We start from the raw sequence: 16,389 nt of genomic DNA, 5'->3' as shown, positions 1-16,389 counted from the left end.
GTGGCCCTCCCCCCCCACCCTCAATGGCTGGGGGTGACACCTCATGCGGGCCTCCCTGGGACTCCTACAAACGGCTGTGTGAGGTACACCCCACCTCCATTTGGGGTGGGGGGCGGGGGAGGGCCACCACAAAAGGTATAGATATAGATATGGGATACATTACTCACCGTAATCGTATTTCTGATGCTTGTATCTGCTTAGATTCACATGCTGTGCATAGGCCGACATCTAGTGGAAGCTGCGGAGTATTACAGTTTGTTTTTCGAAACTCGAAAATGGGCGTCGACACAGGCGTGCCAGTAATACTATCCCTAGTGTGACGTCCACTGTACCCAAGATCCCTCACGCGTCTGGGATCCTCAGATTGTATTTTTTCTGACATGAGGAAGCATGAGGAGTAGCGTGAGTACAGATAATCCAAGCAGATAGACAGAAAGGTAAGACTACAAGTAATCATGCGCCTTCTCTCGGAGGGGAGGAAAGGTGGGTCGCATGTGAATCTAAGCAGATACAAGCATCAGAAATACGATTACGGTGAGCAATGTATCCCTTCTGAGGCTTGTGGAATCTGCTTAGATCACATGCTGTGCATAGATTAGCGAGCAGTACCCGAAGAAGGAGGTGGGATGTGAGAAGGGTCATGAGCAAACAGGTGTCTTAGAACCGCTTGTCCCACTTGTGTATCTGTCTTGGAATGAGTGTCAATGCAGTAATGCTGAGTAAAAGTGTGAATAGAGCTCCAAGTAGCTGCTTTGCAAATGGTGTCGAGGGGAACATTTGCAATGAAAGCCAGAGTGGCACCAATGCCTCTAGTAGAATGGGCCCTTGGCGTAAAAGGCAGAGTTTTTCCAGAAAGAGAGTAACACAGCTGTATACAGTTGATAATCCACTTCGAGATCGCGCCTTTAGAGACGCGATCCCCCTCTCTGCCTGTAGCTACGGAGACAAACAGTTGATCTGTTTTTCTTAGCGGTCTGGTTTTATTTACATAGTAGAGGACCGCCCTACGCACATCAAGGGTGTGTAGTTTCACCTCAGCCGAGCTTTGCGGGTTCTGGAAGAAAGCCGGAAGCTCGATGGACTGGTTTACATGGAATTTAGATATAAATTTAGGTGAGAACCTAGGGTGTGTGCGTAAAACCAGTTTGTCTTTGTGGATAATAAAGAAAGGATCCTGCACTGACAGAGCCTGAATTTCACTGACCCTTCTTATGGAGGTAATGGCTACTAAGAAGGCCGTTTTATAAGTCAGGTGTTTGAGACTACTTTTATGCATGGGTTCGAAAGGGGGGCCCATGAGCTTAGCTAGCACCACATTGAGGTCCCATCCTGGCGGTGGGTTCGAAATAGGAGAGTGAAGTCTCTTTACTCCTTCCATGAAGGCTTTAACTACTGGTACTTTCCACCACGATACTTTGTTATGGGATGTGGTGTAAGCCGAGAGGGCTGCCAGGGGTACTTTCAGAGAGTTAAAAACCAAACCTGCGTCCAGCAGGTGGAGCATGTATGTTACCACGTTGGAAGGAGTGCAATCAACTGGGTTGATTTGTTTATTCTGGCACCAAATAACGAATCTCTTCCACTTGTCAAAGTAACAGTGCCTTGTGTTTGGTTTCCTGGATTCTTTTAGGATGTCCATACACCTCTGTGGTAAATTGAGATGCCCAAACTCTATGACCTCAGGAGCCATGCTGCCAGGTTCATTGAGTTGAGTTCCTGGTGCACTGTTTGACCTTGTTGCTGGGACAGTAGGTTGTACCAGGCTGGGAGTTTGATGGGCTCGCACAGCGCCATCCTGCGTAGGTGTGGAAACCATGGTTGTCTCGCCCACATGGGAGCAACTAGGATGAGCGTCATCGATTCCTTGTTCATCTTGTACACCACCTTCCTGATGAGGAGTTGGTGGAAAAGCGTACGCAAACATCCCTGACCAGTTCATCCACAGGGCGTTCCCTTGGGAGTCTGGCTGGGGGAACCTGGATGCAAATCCTGGGCATTGTTTGTTTTCGCTTGTGGCGAATAGGTCTATAGTGGGGAAACCCCACTGAGAGAAGAGATCTTCTACGATCTTTCTGTGAAGGACCCATTCGTGTTCTTCTGGGAGGGAGTCTCTGCTTAGGGCATCCGCTAGGGAATTGAGCTCCCCTGGAACATGTTGTGCCGATAGGAAGATGTTCCGTCTGAGTGCCCATATCCAGATTTTCTGGGCAAGCTTGGACAGATTTGGCGAACGAGTCCCTCCTTGTTTGTTCAGATAGAACATGGCTGTCGTGCTGTCCGTCCGGATCTGCACCGACAAGTTTAGTAGATGGGGCTCGAACGCCCGAAGCGCTCGGAAAACTGCCAGAAGCTCTAGCAGGTTGATGTGGTTCTTGGCTACTGAGTGAGACCAGAGACCCTGAGCTGTGTGGTGGAGATGGTGAGCTCCCCACCCAGTCAGGCAAGCATCTGTAGTTACCACTGCTTGTACTTCGGGATCGTAAAAGGGTTTTCCCCTTGCGAGATTCTCTTTTGTCCACCAGTGTAAGCTCTGTACGAGTGTTGGCGAAACGACCACTAGATCGTCCCACTGACCACTTGCCCGAGACCACTGTTTCGCCAACCATTTCTGCATGGGACGCATGCGCAGACGCGCGTGGGGGACCAGGTAAATGCATGACGCCATCATGCCCAGTAACCGCATTGCTTTGCGTACCGTTATTTGTTGACCTGACTGATAATGTGGAATTTGCAGTAGTATATTCCGAATTCTCTCTTCCGAGGGGAAGGTCAACCCTTTCTGAGTATCTAGGATTGCTCCTTGGAACTGTTTTGAGGTGCTTGGCACCAGACTTGACTTCTTCTCGTTGATAGAGAAGCCTAATTCGTGGAGGAGGTCGATAGTCCTCTGAATGTTTGACCTGCAAATTCTTGGGGTTTCCCCCGTTATGAGCCAGTCGTCCAGATAAGGGTACACTGGGATTGCCTCCCTGCGTAGGTGTGCAGCTGCCACCGCCAGTACCTTGGTGAATACCCTTGGTGCTGAAGCTATCCCGAAGGGCAGTACCTTGAATTGGTAGTTGCGACTGTCCACTTTGAAGCGCAAGTATTTTTTGTGCGCTGGGAGCATGGAAATATGAAAATAAGCATCTTTCATATCCAAGGTTGCCATGTAGTCCCCCTTTTTTAGGAGGGGGATTACCTCTTGTAGCGTGGTCATACGGAATTTTTGGGGCTTGACATACTTGTTGGCAGGCCTAAGGTCCAATACTGGGCGCATTGTCAAATCTTTCTTTGGCACAAGGAAGTAAGTTGAATAGATGCCCTTGTTTACCTGGTGTCCTGGGACGAGTTCTATTGCGTCCTTTTCTAGCAGAATGGCGATCTCCTCGAGAAGGATCTTCTGATGTTCTAAGGAGTGTATTCTTTGTCGTGGAGGGTGGTTCCGGGGACGCTGCAGTAATTCTATACAATATCCTGTGGACACTGTTGACAGCACCCATCTGTCTGAGGTGATCCCTTCCCAAGCCTGGGTGAAGTTGGAAATGCGTCCCCCTACTGGGGTTGCGTGAGAAGGGACCCTGAACTGAGCATCACTGCTTTGGCGGAGGCGTGCCACCTCCCTTGTTGGGGCTGCCTCTGCCTCTTCCACGACCTCTCTTGTTACCCTTGCTGTAACTTTGGGTAGACTGCTGGTTGTTGTTCCATTGTGTACCCTGTCCTTGGGCATAGTTGCCTCTTTGTGAATTTTGGCCGCGTGGGCGACGAAAATTACTGTTCCCCCTCTGGTTCGGGGGTTTGTTGGTAAGCTGGCCAAGGGATTTGAGAGTCTCGTACTCGTCCTTGGCATTCTTAAGTGCGTCTTCGACCGCTTTCCCAAACAATAGATCTGGTTCCACCGGCTTGTCTATTAATGAAGCCTGTGTTTCTGTTTTGAACCCCGACTGCCGTAACCACGCATGTCTCTTGATAACAGTACCTTCTGCTATCAATCTTCCTGCGTTGTCTGCAGCGTCGAAAGTTGCTTTTAATATGCAACCAGACACGGCTCTCCCTTCTGCCGAGATCCGAGCCAACTGGCCCTTTAACGGTTCAGGAGCAGAGGCTATGAGCGCCGCGACCTCTTCCCATTGATGGCAGTTGTAACTTGCCAACAGGGTGGTGGAGTTTGCAATCCTTGCTTGGTAGGCGGACGTTGAGGCTACCTTCCTGCCAAACCCGTACAGTCTTTTGCTCTCCTTGTCGGGAGGAGCTTCTGACGACGATAAGGGTGTCCCAGCCCTCTTCCGAGTGTTGGTAACCACTAGGGAGTCTGGTTTAAGATGACCTCTTATATAAAGAGGGTCAAACTGGGCTGCCCGAAAAAGTTTTTCGACTCTGGGGTTGACGGCTCTGGTGAGGTTAGGATTCACCAGGGATGGATCTATTCTACGTTGGATGGATTTAAGGATAGGGATGGTCTGAGCGACCGGCCTCCTCTCTCCCACCAACTCTTCTGCGAAGTCCCTTTCCTCCTGTACACCGTGTGTGTCGATGTGAAAATGTTCTGCTGCGCGAGCAAGAACTTCATTAAGGAGGGGTTGGTTATCAACTGGCGAGTCGGTAACTGGGGCTTCGCTCTCTACCGGGGAATCTACTCTGTAAATTTCCTGCTCATCTTCTACCTCCTCCAGGTCCTCATCCTCCGCATAGTATTCAGACCCGGTTCGTTCCTCCATAATTGTAAACTCCTGGTCCCCTTCAGGGAAAGGTTTTCCTTGGTATCTGGGGTGTGGAGTAGAGTATGGAGTAGAGTAAGGCTGTACCTCGAAGGGGTCAGGTCTTTCGACCCGGGCCTTTTTACTTAGGGGGATAGGATCAGAGGAGCCTGAGGGTGTGGCCCCTTGAGGGTCATACGAAAGGAAATGTTCTGGGTTTTTGTCATACAAATCAGCTAAGGAAGACATCCTTGACATGACCCTGTCTATGTCCTCACTGGACCATTCTTTGGAACAGGGTATGACTTTAGTAGGCAACTTAGAGGACTTATCAAGGGTACCCTTGCTGGATGTTGATGTCCCAGTAGATTTATGTTTATCTGTCTGCTTGGGGTGGAAGGATGGTCTTACAGGAGTGGAAGGCTGAGCTTTCCGCTGTTTCCCTCCCTCCCCGTGCGTGGAAAAATGTTTTCCCTGCCCCTTGGAGGCCCCAGAGACTTTCGACGCCTGGCGCCGAGGGTCGGGAGAGGTATCTTGTTTCGAGCGTGGGGCCTCGCTGGTGTAAACTGCTCTCTCGGTCTCTTGGAGCGCGGCCTGGGGGTGGAAGTCGTCTTCGTCTTCCGACGATCGAACTTCCGTTAATCTAGGGAGCGAGGCACTCTTGGCAAGAGTGGATGATTGCCTTGCGTCATGAGGCGATCTCGTTCGAGAGCGCCCAGAGGACACCGAGTCGGACCGTTCTATCCGTGCCTCTTTCCGAGAAGTCGACATCGTCGAGGTTCGGTTGGACTTAGTGTGCTTAGTGTGTGTAGGGTGTGTAGCGCTTGCGTCGCCGGGGGTCTTCCCCATAGCCGCCCTGCCGGACAACCTTCCGAGGTCGGGGACCTGCGCTCGGCAGTCTTTCGACGCCGTAATGCCCTCGCCGTCCGAAAGTACGGCGTCGCTGCCATCGCTGAAGGCGCCCTCCGCTGCCATGGCTGCCTGCCTGGCGTGGTGGGCCCAACGCTTTGTCGAACGGTCCTTAAGTGTTTTAGGTTTAAACCTACTACACGCTCTGCAGTTCGCTTCGGGGTGGTCCCTCGGCAAGCAGAGATTGCACGTGGCGTGCCTGTCGACCCAAGGGTATTTGCGTTTGCACTTGGGGCAGAATTGGAAAGGGGTACCCTCCATACGCACCTTGAGGCAGCGGGCTGGTAAGTGTAGGAAATATATAAGGTGTACCTATATACCAAGAGTGAAGAGTATGTACCACCCCCCACTCTCCCTACTTGCAGGGCCGAGGCCAGCGGCCTACTAGGCCCGGGCCGAGGCCAGCGGCCTTCCGAGGCCCAGATCCGTCGTGCAGCAGCCGACGGTCGATGTCTTCTCCAGCCGTCGTCGAGTCGATGGTCGACGTTGGGGTGGGGAAGGATGTCAATAAATAATTTTAAATTGCAATAATTAGCAAAAGTATGGCTAAGGCCAGGGGACTCCGCAAGATGCTTCCGACCAGTATGGCGGAAAAAAACAATCTGAGGATCCCAGACGCGTGAGGGATCTTGGGTACAGTGGACGTCACACTAGGGATAGTATTACTGGCACGCCTGTGTCGACGCCCATTTTCGAGTTTCGAAAAACAAACTGTAATACTCCGCAGCTTCCACTAGATGTCGGCCTATGCACAGCATGTGATCTAAGCAGATTCCACAAGCCTCAGAAATATATATGTATATATATATGATACATTACTCACTGTAATCGTATTTCTGATGCTTGTATCTGCTTAGATTCACATGCTGTGCATAGGCCGACATCTAGAATTTAACTAATCTGGAAGCCAGAAAGGACAACATTTGCTGATAACTTCTAGTGAAGGGTCCTTAACCTTTGGAACCCCACAAGAAAGGTGAGATTCTATACTTCAGGGCTGTCTAAACGTGAACACAAATAGTTGTAGACAAAGGAAATGGCACTTTGGACCACAGTCCTACTGTAGATTACGACTTGGTTCTTCATACATTCCTCTCACCTATTTAGCTCTATTTAAATCTTGCAGCATTATAGAAAGATAATCTGTTGATTCCACGGTTGGTGACAGTGCAGGCACACAAAGGCACGCACATGTAAACAGCAGGCAGATAAATTGACGCAGCAGGCAGGAACATAGGAACAATGCAAGGGCTACTAGCTTTGGGACCTTGGAGTACCTCTCTTTGCCCCGGTCGGTAGCTCAGGGCAACAAGCAAGGTGAAGGCAAATGACTATAAATATTGACCAGCTCTATGTTCAATAAAAAAGCAAGAGCAGTTCCACAGTGGCTAAATGCAATAGCACTGAAGACTGCCCAACCTAAGCTTCGAGTTAAATGTCAACGTGCCAATATTTAGTCTAACAATAAATGGTGCAGATTACTTATCCAACTCACTTTCCGCCAATCACATCCATGGTGAACTTGAGTGCATCCTGTACAGTTGCAGGTTGACCCTGAAAGAGAGAAGAGGCATTTAGATTGGGGAATTCAAAAGAAAATGAAATGTCACAGGCAGGAACAAAACTACTCCAATGGAGGTGTGCATCATTGAATCATCAGTGGACATTTCCCATCAAAGCAGTGGGGTTTTATCAAAATAGAGCCATACATAATGAAAGAAAGGCTATTCATCATTTTTACAATGTCAGCAGAATAAGAGTCTATACATTTCCAGTGATGGGCATATCAAGCCATATCCACGACGTCTAGCACACCTGTTCAACCCACAAAACTACATGAGTTCACTATATTTTGAAAGGCATTGTTAAACCTTTAGAGGCCTGGACATGGGAGGTGAGTCTTTGGTCCGAGCTGAAGTTAGGGAGAGCAGCGTGAGACAAGGCTTTATCCAGAGGATAAATATTTAGCAGGGCACACAAAGAACAACCAGTTAGATTTCCCAAAAGCACTACAGCTTTCTTAACAGAAACGTACAAATCAACTGTAAAAGCTTCAACTAAAAAACACATGATGCCAGTTGAAGCCTTTGACTAAAACAGATACAATGTTAGACTGCAAATGTGTTAAATATGTGTGCATTTAGACAAATGAGGACCTAAATCAGATTGAGAATGTAAATGTTTGAAGATTTTGATTGACCTCCTACATGAAAAGGGTTTCAGGTAGTACAGAACTCAAACCCTTCTCTTGGGGTTGGTCCGTGCTTATTAAAAAGAAAAGTACTTAAGAGCTTTCAGCTACCACACCACTATATTTCTCAATGTACCAAGATTCTCTATGTCTTGTATGGGTTTTAAGTCCCAGTCAATAATCCTATTTATACTCACATTCTCAATGTCTCTTGGGATTTTGTACTTCAGCTCCCACTATTCGAGGTTACTCGGACCACTTTTTCCTCACAGGATCCTGAGATTTTGTACATCAAACCCCAGATTATGTTTCCCTGTGTAATCCACCCCTATACATTTTTGGAGGCTTTGGGCTTACATTTCTGAGATGCAAGGTTTTAAAGTAAACTCAGTTTCTAGAAAACTCTTGGCACTTTAGCCTCAGGTCCCAATATGAAATATCTTCAATTTTACTGTGTTTCCCACCAGTTAGAGGACAGTTTTCAGATGGAGTTACAAAATCGGCCCTGGGAAAAGAATTTTGGGAGGCCACCCTATTATGGCGAATGTTAGCACATTGTACTGTAGCAGGACTGTAGAAGACTTACTCTTAGATGGCCAGGCCGCAAACTCTTAGGTTTGGCCTGAACTACCCAAAAGGTTTGGTAGCTATGGTCAAGCAGCCAGGCTTAGTCTACGGGGCATGAGCCCAGTAGCTGAGAACAAAGACCTTTGAGTACACTTGTAGTCAAGGAAAACATACACACTGTAGTTATACAAAAATAGGGCTATTTATCAAATACACTAGGACAATGTTAAACTCACAATGCAATTCATGTAAGAAAGGGGAGTTTCACACATATATAAAGTACAACATCTGCTGTAGCAATACTCAATTCAACAGTATTCCCTTACATGAAAAGCAGATAAGCATCAAGAGTAGCTTTAGGTTAGCAAATCATTCATCAATCAACATTTACTAAATATCAATCCGGACAAGTTAAATAACTTTGTTTAGGCCTAAACTTTAGAAGTTCAACCCTATCTGTGGAATGAGAGACTGAAAAGTCAGATGGTGGCACCGGGGGACCAGTGGGCAGCAGAACAAAGGAAGGCAGACGCTGTCAAAGTTGTCGAATTCACAGATGCTTTTCGTAGCAAGTAACAAAATTGGGTTCAGGGGGCAAGATAGGTCACCTGAAGAATTTCTGCCTCTATGACAGATGTTCTTAGGCACAGGAGAACACGTTTGGGTCTTCCACCCCAACGTGGCTCAAAAAGCGCAGGCGGAGTGAACAGCAACACATAAATGACCTAGGTAAGTACCGAGGAGTGAGACAGTACCTTCTTTGATGAAGAACAGCAATGTCACCGGCGGGTCCTCAAGGTAAGACGACAGCAGCTCCGGTTTTGGAGGCTGGAGGAAGTCTCTGCAGGCCTAGACAGATGACCACAAGTTTGCAGATGGAACCGCGCTTGATGAGACAATACACTGCAGCAGTGCCAGAGGTCCTAGGGTATTTGGATATGGCAGGCCTGGAAGGTTGGAGCTTGCTGTGCGATGGCTCAAACTGTAGCTGGTCTGGAGACAGTTTAGGCCCACCAGTCCATGGGAGGAAGTCATCCCGTCTGGATCTTCCCTGTCGCACAGAGCAAAGGGCTGGAGCTACAGCAATTACTCATTTGGCTTTAGCCGTCACCCCCCCCCCCCACCCACCCACTACCCAGGTTGGCACAAGGCGGCTCAAAAAAGGACAAAACGCTGTGAGTTCGAGAATCCCTTAGCGCAGCTGCAGATACAGCTGCAATATAAGTTTCACAAAATCGGTAGAAAATCATTCACTGCCATCAGTCACTCAGCTAGACTGGTCACTGTAACCATAAAGCTACAGAAGAAGTGAGAAAAGGGATACAATGTGTCCCCTTCACCACTCCACATGAGGTGGTGAAGGGGACACATTGAGAAAAGGGATACAATGTGTCCCCTTCACCACTCCACATGAGGTGGTGCGTGCTTAGGTCACAAAAGAAAAGCATAGGTAGGATAAAACATATCCCCCTATCCTGGTAACATATCCCCCTATCCTGGTATTCATAAGTTAGCACAGGAAATTAAAATAAAAGCAAAGAGGGACGCTCAAGGAGCTTCCAGCGACACTGCCTGGAAGGTGCAGCATGCTGCAATAGGAAAATACAGATGCCATAAAAAGACGGAAGAAAGGGAAACCAAAAAGGGTTCTCACAGTCACAGAAAAGAATGAATGAGTGAGTAAAAAGGGTTCACACTCACTTCGGGAGAGTCAGACAAAAATCCAATAGTCCAGCAAAAAGTGCTGCAGGTCTCACCAAGTTCAGAGAATTACACACGGGATGAACATTCTACCCAACAATGAACAGGGAAGAGACAGAGTTTAGCTAAACCCAATTAAGGCAAGGTAGCAGAGCGGCAAGGTTTGGTCTCAGAAAGGGTATGAGAGTGGTCTGGGGCAACAATGAGCCCACAAAGAGCAACACCAATAAATTCAGTTAGACAGGTAAGACAAAAATATACAATAGTATATTAGGCCTTTAAAATATGCACTCAGCAGGCAAAACCTTTAGTCCAATATTGCCACACAGACCAGACTAGTGAAACAGAGGCAAGTACTTGAATGCATTAGAAATAGAAAGAAAACTTGTATAATTATCCTGATCAGCTTCCCTAGATCTTAAAAAAGTCCATCCCTATGATGGTTTGGGTCCATTTGCCCAAAGGCCAACAGTTCCAAAGTATATACTTCACAGGTGGGTTTAAGAGATTGGCATTGATAGTGGTTATAATTAATAAGAGTAAAAAAAAAAGAGTTAGATGAAGTTAAAGTAAGTAGTAACTCAACCCAAGTCCTTACGATAGCCCTAGGAAGAGATCCTTGACCAGGCATTCGCCGGTCAAAATCAGGAAAGAGTGAGTAAGGGACAGGACATTTTACCCATGTGACCCTATAGAGGCGGGGGAAGAGTTTAAGAAAAACAGGCAGGTTAACTTCCCCCCCAGACTCAGAGACCATGGCTGGTGCCCCAGAATCCATTGGGGACACACATCTGTGCTTGGTCCAGTCGAAGGCCCAGGGGTCGGGGGTGCTGACTTTCAGACAGATTTAGTTTTTGTCGGTCACAGTACTTAGCATTGGTTCCAAACGGCTTCCAGTAGAACAAACCGAGAAAGATGAAGACTTCTGCGGGGCATACCACCTCAGGACACCTCCAGGGATCTAAGAAGTATTGCAACGGTAGTCACCATGGTCAGGTGGCGACAGGCGATCTTCAATGGATGAACAAAGGAGCAGGCAGAGAACAGCTTCCGTTCATGCAAGAAGGCTAAAAATGCAGGAGCAGGTGTCTAGTTACACAAGTTTAAGATCCTTCAGGCACCAAAGATGAACTCAGAACAGCAACACCAGCAGCAAGGTAGCCCAGGAGCAAGCTGGTCAGTCCACCAGTTGGTCCAGGGACACTTCTGAAGGCTCAGTAGGTGCAGATGCTGGAGCAAGTGGCGAGACTGGTTGTTCCCATCGGCCTAGGGGTCGAAGCACCAACAAGGGCCTTCTTGAGATCAGGACAGAGGAGAAGGGCTTCAACAGGACAGCACTTGAGTATGCTGGTCAGCTTCAGGGGTCGTCAGTGGGTGAAGGAAATACTTTGGAAAACCAAATGTATGCCAACATGACCAATTCTTTAGATGTTTCTCATGTAACAACCTTTAGCCTATGAAATCTTGCACGCAAAGTGCTTTGAGCAAAAAATAACAACTGTATGTGAAATCATCTAACATTTTTTAAATGGGGAAATTAAGTTGTAAATTCAAGAATGTCAAGCGCTGTTACATACAAACCACCACTGGTTCAGGATATTGCAAATGTTTTGCTCAAAGCACTACAGCCTATGAAATCCCACATGTAAAGGTTGTTTAATGTACGTAAAGTAGGTTCTATTTGTAGACATCGACATATGTTTCTTTGAGTGGAAAATAAATTTGCTGGGTTTATACATTGCAAAAATGCTTTTTTTCAGCTTGGTCTTGTGGTCGGCACATCGAAGTCTACTGTTTCAAAGCAAATAAAGAAAAAAGGGTAAAGAGGAAACCAGTTTGTTTAAGAGAACGTTTTAAGTGGATATTTAGCGGATATGTTTTTAGTTGGTAAATCGGATCTTCTGCATGTGTGCTATAAATTGAGCATGTTTTTATTTCAATCTGTTAGAGGCCCAGGATGAAGAAGGGAATAAAGACTCGGGCAACAACAGAAACAAATGATGTTGCTTGCCAAATTAATGTAACTATGGAGCAACTACTTTTTGAGGCACATCATGGTCCAGTAAAGATTCAGAGACGTGATGCAGATGTCCAGTGGCCCAGAATATTAATGTAATGGCACCAGCGAGCCATGGAAAGTAACCACGGATCATTGCTACATTGCAAAACGTTGCCCAGATGAAACTGAAGACACAAAAGATACTTGGAATTGTTAACAGACTGATGACACAGACTACGCCCTCTCAGCAATATCCACCGACGAAACATTCAATTATCCCAGTTTCTCCAATTCATGCTGAAATATCACAGCCCAAAATAACTGAAGTATCTTCGCAATTCATTGACAAATCTGCTCATGATCTCGACTAGAGATTATACAAATGATTAAATGGGATCATAAAATTACATAGGAGGATATGTGGGGAGCCATTGGTGAATTTTACTCGTGTAGTCAAAAGGCACCAACCTAAAAATCCAGGCCAGCTGTGTCCACAACCATAAAACATTTTCATGTTCAGCACAATCTATGCTTGGAAAAGTGCCTGCTGGAAATTTACTTTGTTCATCTGCTTTGCTGTTCAGTGGATCAACATTCAGTAAAATTTCAAGTTTCTGTCAATTTGTGGGACTTGAGTTCCTTGCCAAAACACAGTACTACAAATATCAGAAGGATTTCTTGTTCCAGCTAATAGCCAGGCCTGGAAACACAAACAGATATCAATTGACAGTACACACGCTGGCAAAAGGGTCTTGCTTGCTGGCAACAGACACTGACAGTCCAGGATTTTCCACTTAATATTGCACTTACCACTTTCAAGGCACGGAAAGTAAAGAGTTTGGTCATCGTGCAGGTGTCTGAATGTACATCGTCTGTAGCCATGGAGAAACATGGTTTCATTAAATCAATCAAACTTCTGGAATCCAGGGGAATGCAAATAGACCTACTAGCCACTGACGGGCACTTTGTGATAGAAAAGGCCATGCGAGAGCAGTTCGCGCACATACAGCATCAATTTGATGTATGGCATTTTGCAAAATCAATTTATAAAAATATTACAGCTGCTGGTTAAAAAAAGGGCTCAGAAAACATGTTAAAGTGTCTCAGTCTACCAGCAACCATTTTTGGTGGAGCTCAAACACTTCCAATTGTTCTGTAGAAATTCTTCTTGAAAAGTGGCGTTCATTGATGTACCAATGTTCCAACATACACTCTTGTGATGAATCATCCAACACCTGCACCCACAACCTGTGTTCAGACTAATGATGTCTACACCGCTTTGTCCCGTGGCATATCCCGGTGTGCAGCCACCATTGCATCCCTGTGCACCGTTAATGCACGGGGCAGAACCTTTTCCCTGTGCCCTTGGGCTCCCTGGGCTTATCTGTTTGCTACTCTTTCCACTTCAATTATAATGCCCTGCGTCTGTGGTTCAACCTAAGACGTTCCTATCTCTGTCCTTAGTTTCAGATAGAAGCCGCTTTTTTAAATTTTTTTTTTTATTGAATGTTTTAGTTTTTTCAAAACCTTTCCACTCAAATTTTAATACAAAAATGTAACCCTGCCTTTTATCTTTGTTTTGTAACTTTTAATTTGCTCAAAGTTCAATTTAGTCCATTAAAAGTTAAAGAATAAAGGGATAAGATCGGGCTGGTTTCAACTCATGCTTACACTTCTTTGGGTTTGATTACCACTCCAGTTCATTGCATTCCATTATTCAGTTCCAAAATTGAATAACTCGGAAGATTAACGAGTTGTTGTTTCGTGCCAGTATTAGGGCCCATCTTTCAATCGGATGATATTGAATTGTTGATTGTGGCAGCATGTCTCTGAGGACGTTTCTCTTCTCATCTAATGCAGTGCATTGCATGATGATGTGGTATATAGTCTCTGGCTGTTTTTCCAAGTTTACAGAATCTTTGGGATTCCGGCAGCTGTTTCGTCTTTGTCAAGAACTCTCGAGTTGGTAGTATATTTAGGCGCATTCTCAAAAAAGTATCCCTCATGGCTCTCTCTGGAAATTGTTCAAGCTACCGTGGAAGTTGGTTCAATGCTCTAACATCAATCTCATGTGTTATTGACAGTTTGTATTGTGCATTTTGCTGGATCACATTCGGCTCCAATCGTTCCTTTGCATTCTTAATTTCGCTTTTTGTGGCCGGAGTACTAACATCTCAATGCTAATGTCCTCACGTTCTAAGATTTTCCAGTAGGCATCTTTCCATAAGTTCAGTACTGTAGCTTTTATTGATATTTCTTTTTCATGCAATATATCGATAGCTGGGATCTCGTCTTGTAGAAGGGTCTTTCTACATAAAGCTATAGACTTACAGGATTTTTCCGCTTCTAGCGATTGTAGAGCCAATTCATGGTGTATTCGTAGTGGCGGATACAAGTATTTTCCTCCATATTTTCCCTTCTAAGATCGTCCACATATCTTGTGGTGCATTTAGCATAGTCTGTAAGCCATATGTTAAGATAGCCATGATCTTTAGTTTATAGAAAGTTATTAATGGTTTTAAAGAATAGACACCGTATTTACGATGGAGTATACATCCTTGCCGTGAGAGAGAGAGGGCATTTTCTTTCAGGATTTCTACCCATTGTTTTTCAGTTTGACTGATTTATCGTTACTCCCAGATATTAAATTGTAGATGTCGCTATGGGAAATGGGTGCTCATGGGTATCCCGCCCATTCAGTGGTCTTAGTTCTGTGCACTTACCTGTATGTCGTGGTGTGACCTACTCCCCCCGTCTTGACATCTGTGTTAATTCAGTGTGTTATGGGTTTTGCTCATCGTTTTTGTTTGGTACTGAATTATAACGTAACTTGTTAGCTAACATTTATTAATGTGTATATTCCATTATAAAACTGCTACTGAAATATATTCTTTTATTCTGTCATTTCAGTGGTAGAAGTGTACCGGAAAAAGTAGTGGAACAGTGCTCTCGGCAGGGGACAGAGTAGGTGGACGCATAGTGCAACATGTGACAAGTTTTACCGGCAGGGCATTCCAATAGTCCAAGTGACTAGTAACTCAAGCTCCTATTACAACTTTATACTTGCACTGGGACATGAATGAACAAATCCTCTATATAGAATGATGAAAATGGCGGCAAAAAGTAGAGGAATGGTAAACAGCAAGTAGTGGAACACCGCTACTGCTCACTTCGATCACTGTCTCATTTACATAGCTATATTCTACCTTTCAGCACATGCCATAGTTTCCAGCTTACATCTGATGGATTCTTCAATCAACAGTGGACGATCATCAACGGGGCATCTTTGATTACCATTATGTGGGACGATCACCAGGGACCAATCTGTAATATAAGGAGCAACCTGTCAGCGTTAATGATGTGAAAACGAGCTGAGGTGAAGGCCTTGTGTCTGAAAGTGAAACAACTCCTTATCTTCTGACTAATGGAACACAGGAAAGACCAGCGGTGTAATATAAGGACACAAGGAACATAGAACAAATGAAACCCAGGGATTAATCGATTGCTGAACGCAATCAGCGTTTCATGAGGAATTTATTTAAAACATTCGAAGCATGAAATGTTTGCTAGCTATAACTTCTATTGGCTAAAGTTATAATTTTTCCTTGGACAAAGTCTTCTATTTTGAGCTTTAAGGCAAAAATTAAAGTACTTGTTACAACCGGGACTATTGTTTTCTTCAAAATAAATGTTTTCTTCTCCTATTTGTGAAAAAAAAGAAACGTTTCACGCTGTGAGAGGAAGTGTGGGTTTATCTTCCTGGTTCTGCGTTAGGCAACGTTATGGCGTGGGCGATGACAGGGTACGTTTGGCTACGCTGGCCACGAACGTCATCAAAATAGGTTGAGCTTATCATTTGGACAAGTGATGTCAGTTTGAGGGGCGGGCGATCTATATTCTTGTTGCAAGGGCACTTGAACTTAGGACGGTGTTTTCACATGTGCAAATGTGAAGAAAACTAAGGTAAGATGTATAGGAAATCTTTTTAAGATTGATTACAGTTGGCTTAAAAATACATGCCCAAACGTTGGAACAACATTTCTGAGCGAACTTTCCCTTTAAAAGGGTCCCAGCCGCCAAATTACTAATTTAAACAAAATTAGCCCCTCAGTGTCTTCCTTGTTTACCATTCATAGGGTAGACGTCTAAGGGGCTGATTCTAGAAATCCATCTCAACAGGGATCCAAACATCAGCAGGTGGAAATGAGGAAATCAGATCAGTACTTAGACACATCACCCAGTCTCTATACTAGCTGGGGGAGGTCTCTTGCCTGTGGCCGCCTGAGGATTCGAACCCACATCATGGAGTGAGCCGGTAAGAAACCGCAAGTGAGCCCAGTGAGGAA

The 16,389-nt window shown here is 45.6% G+C and overlaps 1 protein-coding gene across 2 annotated transcripts in view; it reads right to left on the bottom strand.

Annotated features, from left to right (window-relative positions):
- Positions 1-16,389, bottom strand: part of PTPN23 (protein tyrosine phosphatase non-receptor type 23) — a 1,404,706-nt gene that overhangs the window by 831,890 nt on the left and 556,427 nt on the right. For both annotated transcript variants that reach the window (XM_069645828.1, XM_069645827.1), the window contains exon 11: positions 7,081-7,139. In XM_069645828.1, coding sequence (XP_069501929.1) covers positions 7,081-7,139 — 59 coding nt within the window. The remainder of the gene's footprint in view (positions 1-7,080; positions 7,140-16,389) is intronic.

Source organism: Ambystoma mexicanum, chromosome 2p (assembly GCF_040938575.1).
Source record: "Ambystoma mexicanum isolate Mex_15411 chromosome 2p, UKY_AmexF1_1, whole genome shotgun sequence".
NCBI lineage: Eukaryota > Metazoa > Chordata > Amphibia > Caudata > Ambystomatidae > Ambystoma > Ambystoma mexicanum.
This window is presented reverse-complemented; position numbering and strand designations above follow the sequence as displayed.